This window comes from Pseudochaenichthys georgianus, chromosome 17 (genome assembly GCF_902827115.2).
Source record: "Pseudochaenichthys georgianus chromosome 17, fPseGeo1.2, whole genome shotgun sequence".
NCBI lineage: Eukaryota > Metazoa > Chordata > Actinopteri > Perciformes > Channichthyidae > Pseudochaenichthys > Pseudochaenichthys georgianus.
In genome coordinates, this window is record NC_047519.1 from 693,415 (window position 1) to 714,289 (window position 20,875).

Genomic DNA, 20,875 nt, shown 5'->3' on the forward strand with positions numbered 1-20,875 from the left:
TACATTATTAATTCTCAATATTATATTAATTATCCAATCTAACCGGAGGGTCATTAGTAATGCAATTAAACCTAATTGGGCCCCGGGGTCTGTTTTATCCCGGTCCCTAACGAGCTCACACTACGACATTAGGATTGATAATGGAGATTGTAAAGTGTTTCCAGTGTTATCAGTCATTCCAACAGCACAGTGCTGCATTACCTGAGTATTTCCAGGATCTGCTCGGTGGTCTTCCCCTCCTCACTGAAGGACAGGTCGAGCTGCTGCCGGGGGGTCTGCAGCCCACGACTCCTGGTGGCCATCTCATCCATCTGCTGGTGCAGGAGGGCGTTCTGCTTCCCCAACTCCTCACAGCGACGCCTCTGATTGGACAGATCCTCCTGAAGGAGAGTCAAAGTATTAGGAGCAATCAGAAACAATCCTACAGCAGAGCTTCCTAGGGAGGCTGTAAGACACTCTGGAATATTGGAAGGGCAACAGGAAAAAACATTATATTCAGGGATGCTAACCCATCAGGTATGAAAAAGCTGACAAGGATCCTAACTAAGTACATTTTTGACAGTGGTAGAAAGTACATTTACTCAAATACTATATTTAGGTAAAATGTTGAGATACTTGTACATTACTTGAGTATTTAAATGTGTTGCTACTTTGTACTTGTACAATTCAGAGGTACATGGTGTACTTTTACTTCACTACCTTTAGTTACTTCACAGATGATGAATGATGTGAAATCTAATCAAGTGTTGAATCAGACTTTAGTTCCACCTGGAGTAAATCCACCAGCTACCCTGCAGTCTACAAAGTACTTCAGACTAGCTGCACCTTCACCAGCTACCCTGCAGTCTACAAAGTACTTCAGACTAGCTGCACCTTCACCAGCTACCCTGCAGTCTACAAAGTACTTCAGACTAGCTGCACCTCCACCAGCTACCCTGCAGTCTACAAAGTACTTCAGACTAGCTGCACCTCCACCAGCTACCCTGCAGTCTACAAAGTACTTCAGACTAGCTGCTCCTCCACCAGCTACCCTGCAGTCTACAAAGTACTTCAGACTAGCTGCACCTTCACCAGCTTTGAGAACACTTTCATGATCAATCATTATAAAAACATATCATATATATTATTCTGAAATGGACCAATCTGCACAACGACTACTTTTACTGTCGCTACTTTCACTATATTTTGATGAGAATACTTTTGTACTTTAACTTGAGTAACATATTTATTTCGGGACTTTCACTTGTAACAGAGTATTCCTACATTCTGGTACTTCGACTTAAGTACAAGACCCGAGTACTTCTCCCACCTCTGTTCATAACCTTAACATAGGATTTAAAACATATCAATATGTGATAGTGTGTAACATTATGCCAATGAAAAAATATATTAGAAAACGTAGGCTAAAGCTAATGTTAGGAGCTAGTGACAATGTATGGTAGTTAGCAAGTTAAACGATGTATTGACACATTCACTGCTCATCACACTCTGCTGCTCAGCTGCCGCTAAACTCTACTGAGTAGGCCTGTCGCGATAATCAATAAATTGACTTATCGTACGATAAATAAAAATGGACTGGATAACTTTTCTGAGCTCAATACATTTCTGTTTACATGCGTGTTTGTTTACATAAGGATGTGACCAGCATTTTAGCCAGGAGCGCTGTGGCTGCCAGCCCGGCGCGCTGTGAGGGGCGGGGCTCACACACAGCCAGGTCAGGACACTCCGCGTGCAGCAGCCAAATGAATGATATAGAGACGAGCAGGAGACAATGTGTGACTTACTCGAGGGGAATTTGAAGTTAAATGGAAGTGGTTGCAAAACCTGATACCACATCTCCGGTGTGGGAATATTTTGGATTTAAGCCAAATCAACGAGGCGAACCTACGGACTTGAATGAGCCGGGCGGTGTGTTGCATTTGTTTTAAAAAGCTAGCAACAAAGCAATACGACCGATCTTAAACTGCACCTGAAACACAACCTACCCATTCCGTGTTCCCAGCTGGGAGCAAACACGGCAGCTCCAGATGGAGAGCCCCCACCTTCCCTACAGTTTGCAATCAAAGATGCATTTGCCCGACAACGTAAACATGTTGGTGTTCCTCGAAAACTTTGAAATATACTGTACAGATTTGGATATGGCCTGTTGAGGCGTCTGGGTCTTTGTATGGACAGTGGACTGTACACTTGAATGTTGTTTTAAGGAGGTTTTTTTTGCTTCGTTTTGTTGCTTTTTATTTATATATATATATATATATATATATATATAAATAACAAGCAGCCTTTGGTTGCCAGTTTTTAACATAAAGAAATAAGGACAGCAAACAGCTAAATGTGCACCCCAAATAGATAAATGTTAAATATTTGTTGTATTAAGAGTGCTATTTAATTATTGTTGTGACGAGTCGGAACCTGATACTTAAGTTGCACGTGCATTGGTGCAATTACGGAGCCAGAAGGCGACGCACGTTTACTCAAGTGGGCGGTGCACCGTGGCCGTTTCTCAATCTCGAGGATACCGGCTGTCACTACCCGATCTGCAGTGCGCATGTGCGAGATGGTCTGCCATATTTGACAACTACATACGGCAACTCTAATAGGACACTTGACACAGTGGCTTTTGGCAAAACACAAAAAGAAAACGAGAGAGAGAGAGAGAGAGAGAGAGAGAGAGAGAGAGAGAGAGAGAGAGAGAGAGAGAGAGAGAGATGAGTTATTGTTATTACAACGTGACATCAACAACTCTTTTTATTGGGTTCTTTTATTTGGGGTTAAGTACATTGTCAGAACAAGTCAGAAATGGATGTAACTTCTGTTAGACAGCTATATGCCATACATTTTTGCATACATTCACAGTAAATATGTATTCAGTATGATAACTGTCTAACAGAAGTTAAATCCATTTCTGACTTATTCTGACAATGTACTTAACCCCAAATAAAAGAACCCAATAAAAAGAGTTGTTGAAGTCACATTGTAAATACACATATATATATATATATATACATATATACATACATATATATATATATATATATATATATATATATACACACACATATACACACAAGCCTGAGTCTATTTAATGGATTGTTTTGGTTGTGTGTGATTTTAATTAATTTGTTATAATTAAATGTATTTATTTTATATAATTTATATATTTTAATATTATTTCACATTTCATTTGCAAAGTTGTTCAATACAAAGTTCTGTTTGAAAGGATGTACTTGAATTATTATTATATATTATCATTATGTCAGTGGTCTAAAATGGTCTTACAACGGTGACGACAATATTATCGTTTATCGCAATAATTTCCGGGAAAATGTATCGTCCAACAAAATTAATTATCGTGACAGGCCTAACTCTGATTATCCGACCGGCCCAATCAAACAGAGCTGGAGTTCACCAATGGTCCAATCCCTTAGAAGCAGAGTTTAGCCGACAGACAGGGAGACACCAGCCCACAGACTAAATATTAGGTTTCTTTCTGTTTTTGTATATAGTAACTTGATTATTATTTAGTGTTATTATTTCAATCAATTTGAAAATTAAGCTTAGGGCTGAATGGGTTGTTTTCTTTAAATGGCAGGTGACAGGTGGAGGTTTGATTGGGCACCTATAACGTATGTTTTTTTATCAGGGTGAGCGAAAGGGAAATTGAGGACGTAAAACCCGTTTCTATTTGCATTGTTTGCTAATGATAAGAGTATTAACGGCACAAACTATATTTATCAATTGATTTATTCCTGCATCAAAATTGCTTCCTGGTGCCTCAGCGGGAGTTGGATTTTGAGTTTGGTTTTAAGACAATTCTTTGCTACACTTTTTATTAATTTTATATTTTTTAGTGATGTCAAAATTATCGCGTTAACGGCGGTAATTAATTTTTTGAATGATGTGCAGAATGGCCCACGTGCCACCAGTGGCAGCGCCAGGGTATGGCTGGGGTAGGCTACACCCATACCAAGAAATGGCTTAGCCCCACCATGAGACATGATGTTAAAGTAAGCAAAATAAAGTCTGCCAACTCGCGCGGAGTAAATTGCACAGACAGCAGTTAGTAAGATTGATTTCAGTAGCCACGGTTTTGAAAACTTTTGTCACGTAGTGATCGTCTTCTCAATAGAACATCTTTGATAACGGCGTGGTGTTGTTGCAGGAAGTCCCGACAGAGAATACTCTTGCTGTAGTACAGGGGTGCACATAACTGGTACGCAGGTTATGTGCGTAATCTGAAATGCGTACCGTCACTTGTGTCACAAAGCGCATTTGCGTACCGACGTACTTGTGAAGCTTTTCCAGAAGGCGGTTAGATCCCCGGACGACAGAGTCGGTCTCCGTGTGCACAGACAGGGCTGCTGTTAACGTCGGTCTGTACAACGGACTTGTGCCAAAACTACACCAACCGGCTGCGGAGGGAGACTCCCCCCATCACTGGAGAACTGCGCTAAAACAGCTGATCACAACGTTCACACTCTGTGGTCACGAACAGAGGCGGATTTAGGATTGTAGGAGATCCGGGGCTTAGCCCAGGAGTTGTTGGGGGAAGATTTTTTTGTTGGGGGAAGATTTTTTTTTAAATATTGAAGTTAAAAGCATCAATCTGGTGCACTTTGAGAGCAACATTAACCCTACCTTAATAATACCATAAAGGGGACATATCATGCTATATTTGAACAATATATTGTAGGGCCATACCTATATAAAGTATATAAATAGTTTTTCTTTCAAAATACCAAACAGATCCTGCATTTTAGCCATGCCTCATTTCGCTCTATTTGCTCTTTCCAGCGCTGTTTTTGCAGGGGGCTGATTCTGTGAGCTGCACCACGCCCCCTGCGAGAAGAGGGGGAGAAAAAGAGATCTCCGCCCTCCGTGTTTTATTCTTATATTATTATATAGAGTCGTTATTCATTTGTTTTAAAGCTCAATAAATAACAAAGAAGACCTTTGACCGGCACTTTCCTAATTTTGTCCGGAAGATTTAAACTTTAACGGACATGTTGACCGGCGAAATAAAAATCGAACTGAAACTCTGCCGCACGGTCCCCTTGTTCCTTGGAAGAGCCGGAGAGGAGGGTGTTTGTCATCTGCTGGTGGACTACCGGAGAGGATTACAGCGAGGGAGGGATTGCATTGAATTACAGCAGCGGGAAACGCAAACGCTTGCCTCGGGGAGGGAGAAAAAGAGCCAGAGCGGAGAATAAACAGAAGGGCAACCATGCGCGGGAAGTCTTCTTCGCTGCTTTTGTGGCAGACTACAGCGCCACTTACAGGCCTGGCATATGTACTACAGCGTCTCCAGCGCAATGGCCGGACGTGGCCCAACCCCACATTCCCCTGATAGGTGGAGAATTGACCAATAAGCGGAGCACCACTTCTGTGACGTAGAAAATAATTCAAGATCAGTCTGTATCAGATCTGTTGCAGCCCCGTTTTTAGAGATTTGGGTATGGAGGAAAAGAGAGAGGGTTGTGTTTTCGGACACTTGGTGAGTTCCCTGGAACACCGGGGACTAGGGGTGTAACAGTTCACAGAAGTCACGGTGCGGTTCGTACCTCGGTTTGGGGGTCACGGTTCGGTACAACAAGAAAAAGCAAAAAAAAGTCCCAAATGCATAATTCCAGGTTTGTTGTTATTTACTTTTGAACAGTAGTGCAAGTTTCAGTTTAAAATAAGAAACTGACATTTTGAATAATCAACTGTATTAAACAGTTAAAAACAAACCACAAACAGCACCACACACTCAGATGGCCATATTATCTATAATGGCTGATGTCAAACAAAAAAGTTTCATCAAGCTGTAAAACTAAAAAGAATGTCTTGAAAATATTACATCATAAATAATAAGAAAGTGTTTCCAGAGCGCAAAGTCGTTGAAAAAATATGCCAAAAGCTTCCGTTATTTATGTTGGTCTCTCGGCTCTCATGTCTATTGGTTTATTCAAAACAGCGGGGCTCAGCTGTTGAACTGCTGTTGTCTTTTGCCGGGCTTCGGTGATTGGCAAATCTGGGTGATGCCTTCTGATGTGATTTAGCATGTTTGACATTAGCATACCGCACCGCTATCGAACAACGCCGACACACCGTCCTCTTCCGATCCACTGCGCATTGCTTATCGTTTTATAGATCTATTCTCATCCACCATCTTTGTTTGTGACGTAAAGAGTGTAAGAGTCACGTTTCTGAATCGGGCACTCTGAGTGGATGCAGTCACAGCCAATCGGATTCAGAGTGTTGCCTGTCAGTTCCGTTGCTATGGTTCCGTTGTTATGTGTACTGAAACGAGAGCCAGTATAATTCCACGTGCGAAAACTAAATAAAAATTAGAAAGTAGACCGAGGTATGAAGGGTTAACGTTACATCTTAGGATCATTTTTAGTCATGTTCTGTATACATACTAACATATAAGGGTATTGACTTAGTGTGGTTTATCTTTTTGTCGCTGCTTTTAATTTAAACTGAGCTGTTATGTTCATCAGTAAAGTGGAACTTCTGTGTGAACTATTCATATCTTAAACTGCACTGTAACTTTTTATTCATGTATTTTTTCTTTAATGTTTCTTTTATTATCTTTTACTGTTTTTAAATGCCTTTGTCTGAATGTCTTTCATTTTTGTAAAGCACCTTGAATTGCCTTGTGTTGAAAGGTGCTATATAAATAAACTTGCCTTGCCTTGGTTACTCCATGTTTACTAGCTATAACATTAACGTTACTTCACTCTTTTTCACTTCTTACTCAGTCAGCCAGAGTGCAGATATCACCATTAGATTCACACACCTGAAACATCCATTTCTTCACTGCTGGTGATGACATTGTTGTCAGCTGCTGATACTGCTGCTGCTGCAGCTTGTGGCGCCTGCTGCGATGAAAATAACTTTCTAATATCCATAACTTTATAGGCTATTAGCTTAAAACTCGTCAGGCACTAGGAAGGATCACTTCTTCTTCAGGGCAGGGAAGGCTACGCAGTACGCAGGCTAATGTCCCGCAGCGGCTGCCTCTCTGGTGGACTCAGGTACTGCACATTACTCCCAAGACATCTTTTAGTTCTTTTAAGTGAAACATCCGGGGCTTTTCAGAAAACATCCGGGGCTTGAGCCCAAGTAGCCACCCCCTAGCGCCGCCTCTGGTCACGAAGTACTCCACTAGCCCCCGCCCCCCCCCCCTCTGTCGACTTTCCTGAAGTACTCCCCCGTTGATAGAAATCAACACGTAATGAATTAAGACCCCACGGTTTGATGATTGATAGGTGTGTGGGCTGTCTTTCATTTTGGCACGCAGAAAAATGTTATAATAAACATAGATACTGTATGTTAAATGGATATATCCGCCTTCTTTCATTTATCTTTCCATTCCCACAACAATATACATAAAGAAATGGCATATTCTGGACATAGTTCGAATGGTGATTAATCATGATTAATTAATTTTTAAGCTGTGATTGATCTGATTAAAATGTTTAATCGTTTGACAGCCCTAATATTTTTGTCTATGCTTGAACACCAATATAAAAGGCCTCCTACCTTGAGCTGCCTCTCCACTGAGTTCAGAGCTGCACTTTTCTGCTGCAGGAGGGACGAGGTCTTGTTCAGCTGCTCATCCAGCTCTCTCTTCCGTGCTCCATCCTGCTGGGATCGTTTCTTCAGCTCCTGCAGGGCCTCCACGTCCGCAGCATGAAGCATGAGCTCCCTCTCATACTTAGCCTGCGCCTCTCCAGCTAGCTTAGTCTGAGAGGAGGACGGACAGGAAACAGGTGAGCCAATGCTGGATAACATAACTGGTAAGGACAGGGTTATTGAACCAGCACCAGTGTGTGCAAGTGTACAAATAAAAGACTTTTATTTTTATTTTTATAAATAACATAACAACGATAGTAATAGAAACTTCTTTGAACAAACCTATTCATTTATTTGTATGAATATGACTACTATAACTTTCTGATGTAAAATCATCCTCTATATATATATATATATGTGTGTGTCAGTGTGTGTGTGTGTGTGTGCGTGTGTGTGTATTAGGGATGTTAAGATTCACGGATTCACACCGGCATAAACGTTCAAAATTGAAAGAGTGCACATCGGCTACAGTTTGGGTTGAACTCGCGGATGCATCGATTGCAGCGTCTTTGCAAAAACGATTTCATATAAAATCCCCTCATCCCGTCAGCACTCAGCAGAGACGATCTGTGATCTCTGCTTCGCACTACGGAGGCCGAGAGTCTCAGTGATCAACACACACGGAAGTCGAGGAGAAAGAGAAACACAGCGCACCGAAAAATACCTACAAATCAAACGTTTGGCAACACTTCGGATTTTTCAAGAAAGACGGTCAACTTGAAAAATCGCTCGCAAATTGTAAACGATGCCGAGCCGCTTTAAAGTACACAAGTAGTACGAGGAAGTTAGCGACGCACATGAAGAGGCGACATGGGGTCTGCGGCTGAAAAGAGAAACCTGAAAGTTAGACTATGAGTGAAATCACTCAGTGAGGTGTTCTGTCAGAGAGTGGAGTTTAGTTTACAGCAGCCTGTGACGGCCAATAACAGTTTAAATGTCTTCCTCACTGTAAGCCAGTGGTTCTCAAACTTTTTCTGTCAGGCCCCCCCTTTGGAGAAAAAAAAAGTCAGGCCCCCCCAACACAAATAGTCAGGCTCAGTGGCGGCGCCAGAGATTTATTTTGGGAGTGCTGTGGGGTAGCTTGACGTTTCATAGAGGGTGCTCAAACATTTAGGGTTTCCCATTAATGTACCGGGCGCTACAGTGGGATGTTCTACTGCAACACTCCCCACGCACATACACAGTGTACCTGCGACTGTTACAATGAAGGCTCGATAATCAGCTCACGGCATATAGGTGTAAGCGGGGTCAAGTGTTATTTTATAGGTGGTGTGTGGACCTCACATAGGGGGGTCCGGGGCAAGCTCCCCCGGGAAGATTTATTTTTAAATATTGAAGTTGAAAGCATCAATCTGGTGCACTTTGAGAGCAAAATGAAGAGATCTATGGATACCTCTCTCAACACCCATTTGAAACAGAACTGGAAACAGATTCACTTTTTCTTTATGGATATTTTATAAATCAATCAATCTTTTAAACTTTAGTCTTGTTTTACTGTCATATAGTATTTCATACCTGTTTTTCATTTATTCTCTTATTTTTTTTATAACTATAATGATCATATAAATGTGTGCCTCGGAAATAATTATTTACATTAATGGTGACCAAAACGTTTGAGACCCACTGAGATAATGCTGAGAGAGTCCTTTATCTCACTGGAGAGGACTCTCCTCCACTTTGTTGTTGAAAAGACTCCTTATATTAGTGTAGCTCGCTAGCACCAGAAGCTAACCACACACACACACACACACACACACACACACACACACACACACACAAAGCGCCGGGTTTTCCAGTTCACACCGGAGCTGCGCCGGCTCTTAGCTCCGGAATCCGCTTCATTTCCAGCTCCAAAAAATTGTCGGTCCAGAGGCAAGAGCTTTGGAGCTAAGAGGCGACGTCGCTTACGTCTCTCTCACGTCGAGGCGTGCAGGAAACTAAACCCACCTCCCCTGAACATGGGTCGACTGTTATGCCTGCCTACAAGCAGTAGTGCCTATAAACACACTTTATAAAGTCAGGCAGCACTAACCAGGCTTCGTGTGGTTCTGTTTATTTGTGCCTTACTTTGACCATCCGTTCACTGTTATCCATCATTGTGGAGAGAGGCAGACGTGTTGTTTTGTATTATTGCAGCTATCGGATGCAAGTAGTCAGTTTAGCTTCGGTTGCTATGCCAACATCACCCGTATTATACCAGAGAAACTTTCATAACAGCGTTGTGATACCAAACAGTGTCAATTCAGACACACATTCACTTAGGCTAAGGGAACTGGGGATATGCATCAGCTGCTTGTGTGAGTCGGACAGTGAATACTTTACAGCGGCCGCTGCAGTGTGAGCTAACCGGGAGCTAACGGGAGAATAAACTCCTGTGGAAGAGCAGCCAGCACTGCAGCGGTCGGTACATGCTGCAGAAACACATTAATAAACAATGAACCACGGCACTCTGGAGAAAAGTATAAGGTTGGAGAAGTCGTTATTCAATTTATTCTGGCTTCGTGTGATTAAAAGCAACACGATCATCGACCCGACGCAGTTGTTGTTGTTGTTGTGAGCTTCCGTTGGGGGGCAAATCAGCGATGTAAACGGTGACGTCATGACGCAGCAAGGGCAGCTCTGGAGCGCCAGTGGGCGGTGTGCACAGAGCGGGAGCTGAAAAGGGAAACCGGAGCTGAACCAGAAAAGCTCCCGCTCGGAGCTAGAAACTGAAAAGCGCTGGTGTGAAAGCCGCATTTGAGAACCACTGCTGTAAGCAGTTATGAAATACCTGTTTGTGAAAGGTTATCTGTGTTCTTTATTGTTCCCATAGAAACCAGTGCTTCCTGCTCACTGGTGAGTTAGTCTATGGATGAGTGTTGAGCACATCAGTCAGCAGCTGTATGGGCATGGCACTATGGTGGTTGTTATTTGCACATTGTTAATCCTGGGCAATGCATCCTTAAATTGTTTAACTGTGAGGTGTTATAACATTGAACTGTCCTCTGGAGACAGAGGACACTACCCTTGTGAAAAGGCCAGCTTGTGAAAAGTCCAAGTGTTTTTTTATTCAAGGTAAAAAAGAAACAGCATGATGGGATGCGCAGTGCGAGCAGAGAGAACCAAATATGTGGAGCACTTTTTTGTTAATTTATGATTTGCTGCATGTAAGGAATAAAACTAGATCCTCTGTCGTACCACATTGAAGTCAGTGAAATATACTTGGGGGGGGGGGGGGGTTGAGGTGACGTGCAACAACATTAACCCTTCTGTTGGTCGCTTGTTAGCAGACCCTTCATGCGATGGCAGAGCGAACAGGTACAGGCAGGGCCCATAATGATAGCCCTATAGTTTAAATCTACTACCCACACATGAACATATGGGTTACTATTTAAAAAAATAAATGTATTTATAAATGTATTTAGGAACCTATCCATGTGATTTTTAGTGGGGGTCGCCCTCAAATCCTCTAGGGGGGTCCAGGGGCATGCCCCCCCCCCAAGATTTTATTTTGTATTTTGGAGTTAAATGCATCAATCTGGTGCATTTTGAGGGGAAAATATAGAGACTAGATCTATGAAACACCTATATGAAACAGAACTGTATACATTTCAATAATCATAAAATCATGGCCATAACCAATAACATACCCTTTCCAATATGAAAAAACACTGAAACTTGTTTATTAATTTATTTTTGGTTCATTTATAGTTGTGAGTGTGTCTGGGCTCCTGAATCAGCCTCTCCTGTCTCCCTCCTCTCCCCCCTGCTCCTCTTTGAGGCAGCAGCAAAGAATAGTTTTCTCTCAACAAGTTTTAAAAGTGTATCTTACCTTTTTTCACCTTTATATGTGTTTACATAACTGGTGACGACACCGTTTGAGACCCACTGAGAACTTAGACTAAGTTAACTATCTAAACACTCAGAGAGTCCTTTACCTCACCTGAGCTGAGGTTATCCCGAGCTTGAATGACACACAGAGACCAATCAAGGGCTTTGATTTATGATCTGTATGACAGTGGCCATGTCGGCAGGCCACATCATGTGGACTAGGGATCGACCGATATGGCTTTTTCAAGGCCGATACCGATTATTAGTAATCAAGGAGACCGATATCCGATATATGGAACAGATATACATTTGCAGTAAAATCAGAAAATCTTGGTGTCAAAATGTAGAATAACACAAACTCCAACACAGCTTCTTTGAAATGCATTTAAGCATATATTATGTTTAATTAACTTTTAAACATCTTACAACTGGTTTCCTCTCTGTGCCCTCTTTAGTGCAGTCATCTGCAATGAGTTAGAGAGACAAGAAGTGGGGCTGCAGGCTGACATGCTTAGCTAACAATAATGCTTAATTTATTATATCTGTCTATCTAGCATAACATCCCAATAAGCTGCTAGCAACTGCAAAACACTAGTGCTAGCTAATGTTTTGAAAACTATTAAAGGTGAGGCTATTACAGTAGACCTAACGTTAGTCTAGTAGCCTCACTTCTAATATGTTGCTAAACATTTGCTAGATACATGTTGGCTAGCTAATGAGCTTCACATATCAACCTGAAAAACTGCAAGGCTCCACTCGCAGCCCCCCCCCCCCCCCTCCGCACCACAGTTACTCCGCTGCGAGACGCTGCACGCACCCCCAACTCAGACTGACTTTCCCTGTGTAACTGGGAAACTGATAGAATTGGATCATAAGATCGTGGTGTTTTTGCAACTTCAGCATAGGGGATAGGGATGTTTATTGAACTTCGGTTTAACACATGTATGGCTCTGCCGCTCAGCGCTGCTGCTTGCTTCAGTCTGTGTCTGCGTTCTTTCGCACCTGCCTGTAATCTGAGAAGGTCCCGCCTCTCTGGCTGGCTCCCTCCCGGAAAATCTTCAGTAATAGCCTATCAGATAGCGCTGTGGGCGGGACATTGCTCGTGTACACAGAGTGGTGACTGCAGCCAGAGAAACGGTCGCATCAGAGTCAAAGTTTTATCGGCAATTTGATTTAAAAAAAAGGCCGATACCAATAATCGGTCAAATGCGGAATATCGGCCCCGATTATATCGGTCGACCCCTAATGTGGACAGCCAGTCACCCTGTGTGAGGCAGGCCACTTAACAGGCCAGAAGGAGGCGAGATCAGAGCAAGGGAGCGAGGGATCATTGTCCACAAGTTAATCGATCGCAGATGGCGTCGTGGTCACGGACGAATACAAAAAAAACGAATAAAAAAAAACTAAAACTAAATGGGACGCGAAATATACTTGGGCGGCCGTTAATATACCTGGGCGGCCCGCCCAAGTATAGTCAATGTGTGGGAAACCCTGGAAGTATCATTATTTTGCATCGTGTTGAATCGCATCGCACCATATCGCATAATGTTGAATCAAATCGTATCGAACTTTATCGCAACAGGGGTGAATCGTATTGTATCGCATCGCCTGGTGTTTCAAATGTATTGTTGTGTGTGTGGGTGTTTCTCAATGTCGAGGAAGGCTGCTCCAGAGCCACTATTTCAAGCATACTACGTCATCGAGTGCCGCCGAAGTACTGTTCCAATGTCCAGCATACTTGGAATTCTACCGAGGCCGGCGTAATTCGTAGCGAGAAATTTCGAGGCTGCAAATGTGTAGACTCCGGTCTTAAAATCCCCACAATGCTTTGCGCACGGACCAATTTCCAAATCTTTGGCGGAAATCGTGCTCCATTTAAGGCGGGGCCTCGCATATGATGCACACCTGCACACCTGTTAGCCTGTTCCACCATTCTTCGTTTTCCGAGGCTAGGAAGGATTCTTGCCTCGCAAGTGACTCGGAAGACATGTGCTACCAAGCAAGCGTCCTCGACAATGAGAAACACTGTGTGTGTACCTGCAGCAGGCTCTCCTGTATGGCTCTCTGCTCCTTAGTGACAGCAGCAGCAGCTCTCTCCAGCGCCTCCTGCTGCTCCGTCTGGCTGGACTTCAGGCAGCGCTGCACCTCACACAGCTGGAACACAGCAGGGACACAAGCACCATCACCTGGAGCTCAACACTGTGCGGGCTGAGCCAACTTCACTTAACAAAAAACACTCATTCATCATTCATCAAGATAACAGCGATGGACCACAATCGACTTATCGGGAGTGTTTTTATCACTATCGATAAACTCCATTTGCAATATGTTCCATATTCTATTTCTGTTTTTTTAATAGATCTCAACAATGTTTTATGTTGGAGGATTTAAGATGTTCATTGCAAACAACTACGCTGTAACTATTGTGCATTTGACCAAAAACCCAACATATGAAATGAGCAGATGCTGCATCACGGCGTGCCGCGGCTCACTTGTTTCTCCACAGCATCCACAGCCTTTCTCCTCTCTTCTCTCTCCTGCTGCTTCATCTTCTCAGCCTCCAAGATGCTTTTCTCCAGCTGCTTCTGAACTTCGTCAGACTCCTTCAGTCGCAGCTCCAGAGGGGAGCGAGACTACACAATAGAGACAAGTCAGATAACAATTGGATAGGAGTGTATGAATAGACAACAAATATAATGAATAAGAATAGTGTGTGAAGATAAATGACGCATCAGCTATACCTCCTTTTCTTTCTTCAGACTGTCTTCCAGAGTCAGCACCACGGCCCTGTACTGCTCAACCCGAGCATTTGCATTCTCCAGCTGCTCCGTCAGTTCTCTGTTCCGTTCCTCTGCAGTACGCAGGAGACCCGTCACCTCTGCAAGCTCCTGCTCTGATTGGCTGAGCTGCTGCGAGGCTGCTGGCACTGGAGAGCGCACTGAGGGAACACAGAGAAGGGGATACACTTCAGGTGGGACTAATGGATATCAACAACTTGATTACTTACATTTAGACAATTACTTTTTTCAATTTCTGGATTTATGATTGCTTGTTAAAATGTGAAAATTAGGCATTGTTTATTGAATGTATGAATTTGCACACGTGTTTGGTACAGAGATATGAATAAACCCGGGTTCAAAATATTTATTTTCATATTGTTGACATACTAGAAATAAGGTTTTTACTGAGCACATTTCAGGGATCTCTTTCTATCACTTCATACATTTGAAAATACTGTCAACAGTTGTCTCTCACTTGTTTGGAATAAGACATGTTCTAGAACAATCGCCCAAAGTGCTTTTTCATGCCGTGCCTGGCTTTAATACGCTGTCACAGTCATAACACAATCATCACTAAACAGAATTTTCAAAAGTCTTTCCACATACTACAAAGATGGCCCTTCATCACGAGGGACGCCGTTTACCTCTGAGTGGAGCTCTGAGGCATGCAGCTCTGGTAGCTGGGGTGGTGGGGGTGCTGCTGGAGGGGGGGGGCAGCCTCAGAGGATGGAGCAGCAGCAGCAGAAGCAGCCAGCTGAGCTCTCAGTGCTGCCACCTGCTGCTCAGAGCTGCGCAACAACTCCCTGGTCTTCTGCTGCAAGGTGTTCTGGGTCTCCAGCTGCTTTTTAGCCTCTAATAACTGAGCCTGTGGAGGGGGGAGGGGTTTAGAGAGAACAAACAGGACAGGGTTACTTGCCATGTCCAACAACATTTAAAAAAAGTAAAACGGTGCTGTTCAAAAGTTCAGAATCAGCCGTTCCATTGATCTTTCTGTTGGCAGCAACAAGACTCAGGGAACCCAATGACTAAATGTTCCGTCCAATGTCGAGTTCCCTACAGTTCTGCAGGGGAAGACGTTTCCAACTTGGATTTTTAATCAAAGTAAACTTCAACCGTTATTAAAGCACAAAGGTACAATTATGCTATGAATATTAAAGGGAAATGGAAACACTTTTCAAACTGCTTTCCATGCGACAATATTCCCATTAGGAAATGTATTTATCTAGTCTATTTCCAATGTAAACGATCGAGATACGCGAATTTACTTTTTGAAATACGTGCCTAATGACCATGGGCGCTGCCATTGCTCCGGGACTTTCCCAGTGACGTCACTGATTGGGTTCGGCTTCCTGGGCCAAAGCTCAATAACAAACAACATGGCGTGCAATGCACCAGTAGTTTACATTACAAGAAAACGGTCGTCGTCAGGAGTTTATTGTATTGCCCCAGGCTGCACAAATGGATTTTATACGAAGAAGGAAGAAGTACATTTCCATAGGCTGCCACTAAAGGATGAGAAGCTGCTCAAAGTCCAGTCTGGATGCCTGGTTCAATACAAAACATTGGATTTGAAGCCAGGATCTGTTCCCACAATATTCGATTTCTCAACGTATGCAGTCGGGAACACCGACCGTCCCAGCACGTCGGCCGCGCAAGACAATGACAGTGTCAACAAACGTGAAGTTCGAGCCACCAAACGAGTTGCTTCAGCTGCCGAGAGAGAGGTACATATTGCAGCACTACTAGCTCACACATGTATTTACTGACACAGTGTGACCTTATTAATTAACGCAATCGCGTCCAAACTAAATGGTAGCTATTATTATGACGCACAATAGAGAATTGGGGGTGTTCTATAGCTCAACTAATTAAACTGGCATACACACGCTCATCTGTCGAAAACAGCCCTAAAAAGGCTAGTATTGCTATTGATGGATGGTATTGCAGGACCCAGAGCGCACGGAGCACAGAGCGGACAGCAGATAACGGAATTGCAGTTGTATTGCTTATAGATTATCAGAACATTTCAAAGGGGACACAGCCCCATTGGATATTAACCTATGGATTAACTACATCATCGTTTTTATCGTTGTAATGCCATTGAAGACCAGTTTAGACCAGACAATGAGGAAGGTAAGCCGTTAGCCTGGCGTATGTTAGTACCTAGCGCCACTTGTTTTGATGTACGTTTTTGTGGATAACCTCGCGAGTTTGTATCTTTCAGTGTTGAGGTGGGCCCCGTTAGATTCTGTGTCTCCTTGCGATCATAAACGATGTGTTGGATGTGCGGCTAGGATAAGTAATAAGGGAGCTATCGGTGCAGTAATAGGTTAGCATTTTCGCTCGGGGGCTAATTCAGAGGCTCACTGTTAGCATTGTGTTTTTTTAATTTTTTTATTCCGGATCGTATGCAACTCTATTCGACCGAATCGGTTCATAAGCATAGGCCATGGGATGCCTGGTAACTGTAGATGCTTCCACATCAATGTCATCTCCCGACGAATAGTCAAATTCATCGTTCAAAACGTCGATCTCATTGCAAAATTCCTCCATCGCTGCCATATCTGCCACGTTGTGTTGACTTCCGGTATGGATACCCGGAGCGAGGACCCACACAGTGACGTCACCATTTGGGACTCCCCTAATGGCGGCGGCCTGGTCCCGGAATTCCCCACCCGGCCGGCGGATAATTAATTTTCTTTTGGCGAGTAATATCATATACAATAAATATTACGATCAATATCCATTGTAAAATGAATAAACTACCGGAATATTATAGCTGTAATGGTGTTTCCTTTCCCCTTTAAGGGAGCCTTTTTCCCTTTGGGCCCCAAGCAGCGGATTCACTGTCGAGGTTGAAGAGGATTCAACTGTGACTTTCCAGACGATCAAAATCTAATGATGCTAACCCTAGACTAAATCTATTTCTATTTGGAAGTTTGAAGAAGTGCTTTGCTAAAGCAACCAATTACCTTCATTCCAGATGTTTTAGGGATGACTGTGCACTGAAGCAAAAAGCTTTTGCTGCTCCTAATATAAACATAACTTCACTTTGCATAACACAGTCGTTTCTGGTCTGCCGCTGCCTCGATAGGTTAGTTGTGTGACTTTGGTGACTTTGAAAACACTGAAGCTGCACATTAACAAATGAAGACATCGAGGTATCAATAAAGCAGCAACCTCCGTGTTTAAAATAACACTTTTTCTCAGTAGAGTTTGGTGGCTCCACAGATGTATATAAGCTGTGTTCCTGACTGCTGCTTCACGCTGACCACAGTGCCTTATACAGCCCACTTCTAACAGACCTCTGTTAGCTATGGTGCTAAGCTTCTTCACTCCATGTCTGCTGATGTGTTTCTATTCTTATTTAGCAGTGGTCAGAGGGGCCTTCTCTTGCTGCCCTTTACAGCATCAGTCTGGTTGAACTCTTGCACAGTGTTTTAAAGCCAACCTAAAGCGTGAACGACCACTAAGAGAAAGAAAGAACTGTCCTCTTAGACATCTGACTGGCCCTGATATAGCTGGGTGGCAGCAGACTCCCAATCTTTAAACAGTTATGTATACGAACGAACACAAATGCACTAAATGTTAATGTTGTACACACGTCCATGGTGCGCCCCAGGGCGTGTCTCTGTGCCACTTCCTGGTCCTGCTTGGTCTTCATTGCAGCCAGTTCTGCCTCCAGATGCTCCACCTTGTTGTTCAGTCTCTGGCGAGTCTCTGTCTCTGTGCGCTCCATCGTCAGCTACCACCGTTTGAGAGAGGAGGAGGGGAGAAGGACAAGTTGTTAGAACAACATGAATGTGTGCACCATGGAGGCGTAACAAATGACTGTTTTATAGTCAAAGCAACTTCATGACCTTCTGCCATCAAACAGTAACATGCACTAAGTCATTGCTTTACATCCCAAATGAAGGCTTATTGCGCTAAGGAAATAAGAAGAGGTGAAAGGTCTGAAGGGTCCTCTGAGAACACCAAGCGTCCCTGTTCTGGTACCTGTATGCTCTTCAGGTTGGTCAGCAGCAGGTTCTGGTTGCGTTGCTCCACCAGAATGGATTCCTTCTCTCTATTGAGTCGACTCTCTGCTTGTCTTAACATGTCTTTCTCTTTCGTCAGGTTTTCGACGCGCACCTGCAGACACAGAGGGGACATGAAGCCACCCGGTTATCACTGGGAGGCAGGGGCACAACGTTCAAGATGGTAGTCACTGAAGTCAGGGAACTCTGAACTACGTTGTGCACGCCGGTTGTTCATTAGGTGGGAGATATAATCAGTGTGGGGGGGGGTGTACGTGCCAAACTCATTTATTTAGCAGTTCAAACTTTTATTCAAACTTCACAATAACGGCAAAGGATCCATTATTCCCAGAGAACTGTAGACATTTGGAAAGCACGTTTCCCTGGTGCGTCACGTTCAGGGCTGTGCTGGTGATGTACTTTCAAATGGTGATAGTTGGAACAGTGGAAAGAATACAACATAACCTTTTAGATGGGTTTCATTTTGTTTATGATAATCAGCAAAGTAAAATGACATTTTATTTGTCTCGTCTTGCAGTGCGTATTCATGTCAATTATTTATGTTCGGCTCATCAATAAATGGTTAAGACGGTCCAAATCCCTGCTACATGTGATCTATTGTATCGTCACTTTGATTCAGCGTGGAACATAAAGCGTGTCATGTTTCTAGCACTTCCATTGCAGCTGGATCTGATCCATAAAGTGACAAATGCTAAATGTGTTTTGGGGGAATCAATTCTAATCGTGTATTTTCCAGTTGAAGAAAAAAAGCCAGATGTTCTAATTGTCTTTAAGATAATGAAGCTTCTCCTCTTGCTCACCTCTTCCAGCGCCACTTTCTCGTTAGGCCTGCCGCAGGTCCTGGCTCATGGTGTGGATGATTTGCTCGTGCCGTTGGGCAGTGGCAGCCATCTTTTGGTTCCTGTCCTGGAGAGCGGAGACCTCTCTGCGTTGGGCTGACACGGTGTCCTGGAGCATCTCATACCTGACATACGAAGAGACAAACAGAACCAACACAGAGCGTCAGAAACACCTGCAAGGGCTGAACACGAGGCAGGGGCCGCAGCAGCAGCAGGGGCCGCAGCAGCAGCAGGGGCCGCAGCAGCAGCAGGGGCCGCAGCAGCAGCAGCAGGGGCCGCAGCAGCAGCGTGGACAGGGCTAACCTCTTGCTGCTGAACTCCAGTTGAGAGGAGAGCTTGGCGTGGCTGGAGCGCAGATCGGTGAGCTGCTTCTGCAGCCGGTCGTTGGTTTCGTTCAGCAGCCGGTCGTTCTCTGCCTTCTCCTTCTTATACAGAGTGAAGGCGTCATTCAGCTGGAGGAGCAAACACACCGGTCAGAACACATTTCAGGTTTTCCATCGGACGCAAACCAACTTTCTTGGTGCGGCCCGATTACAAATGCAGTCAATGCAAAGACATGGATAGACGCACAATCGCTTTTCATTCATTGCTATCACTGTGTGGTTTTTTCACACAGTCTTTTCATACATTTAATGCAAAACAATCTTAGCAAAATATGTTCTTTTTGGCTTCATATCACTTTAGCAACAAGATGTATGCGCCACGTTGTGATGTGAGAGACAGTTAGCAGTTCTTTTGAGCAGTGTGTTCCTCCAGATGATGTTCAAACGAGAAGTAACTAAGTATTTACATGAGATAGGCCCCGCCTCCTCTGTGCATCTGTCACGAGGACAGATTACACCGTCTAACAAGCAGAGAACTCCATCCCTTCTCTTTGGATAACCACACTTTTCTTCACACTGTATATTTTACATTTATATTTAATTAAATATGATATTCCTTGCACACTACTTTTACATTTTGTTTGGTCATTGACTCATTTGGCCCTTCATTGGATTTATTATTGCGCTATTCTTAAGATTCTTATCTTTCACTGTCTACATGTATATATTTTACTCTTTAGTACAGTTTGTGTTTATTTTCTACTCTTAAAATGTCACTTTTTTTTTTTTTTTAAATTGGGATCAATAAAGAAAATCTTATCTCATTATCTTTATCTGGTTTGATTGACACAAGTAATCACAAATAATGCAGAGGTCAAATCCACAAGTAATGTGAAATGTTGCTTTGTGTGTGTGTGTGTGTGTGTGTGTGTGTGTGTGTACGTACGTGTATGTGTGTGTGTGTGTGCGTAGGTGTGCGTGCAGTTGTGCATACCTGTTTTAAGGCAGCTTTAGTCTGAGCAGTCTGTGCTGACTCAGCAGCTCTCTGAGGAGTAGAGCGAGTAGCAGGAACTGACGGCCTAACAGGTGCCGGTTGAGCAGGAGAATCCAGACCTGCAGACACACATGAGCTCATTGTGAAAACAGTGACACGTTGAGAAAGAGACAGGAAGTGTTGGCATCTCGCTGTGACCTTGGGGGGGCAGGCTGAAGCCGGTGCTCTGAGTCAGCAGGGCCTTGTACATGTCCCTCTGCCGGGCGTTGGAGTCAGCCAGCTGTTTCTGCTGGTTCCTCTGCTCCCTCAGCTGCTCCACCTCCTTCTGGAGCTTATCCACACTCGCCTCCAGCTCGGACACACTACAGGGAGCCACAGACACAGAGCTCCGTTTAAAAAGGAGATAGCTTTACTGCTCACCAATGCTGCATTTCACCTGATCTGCTGGATGGCAGGAACACACAGCGCA

General features: G+C 43.7%; 1 protein-coding gene across 1 annotated transcript in view; it reads right to left on the reverse strand.

Annotated features, from left to right (window-relative positions):
- tpra (translocated promoter region a, nuclear basket protein) overlaps nucleotides 1–20,875 on the reverse strand; it is an 87,975-nt gene that overhangs the window by 34,491 nt on the left and 32,609 nt on the right. Inside the window, 14 exon segments of the mRNA XM_034103771.2 lie at nucleotides 202–380; nucleotides 7,531–7,734; nucleotides 13,471–13,587; nucleotides 13,926–14,066; nucleotides 14,175–14,371; nucleotides 14,858–14,921; nucleotides 14,923–15,078; nucleotides 17,818–17,958; nucleotides 18,210–18,344; nucleotides 19,051–19,074; nucleotides 19,076–19,214; nucleotides 19,393–19,541; nucleotides 20,407–20,525; nucleotides 20,605–20,768. Of these exon segments, the coding sequence (XP_033959662.1) occupies nucleotides 202–380; nucleotides 7,531–7,734; nucleotides 13,471–13,587; nucleotides 13,926–14,066; nucleotides 14,175–14,371; nucleotides 14,858–14,921; nucleotides 14,923–15,078; nucleotides 17,818–17,958; nucleotides 18,210–18,344; nucleotides 19,051–19,074; nucleotides 19,076–19,214; nucleotides 19,393–19,541; nucleotides 20,407–20,525; nucleotides 20,605–20,768 (1,929 nt within the window).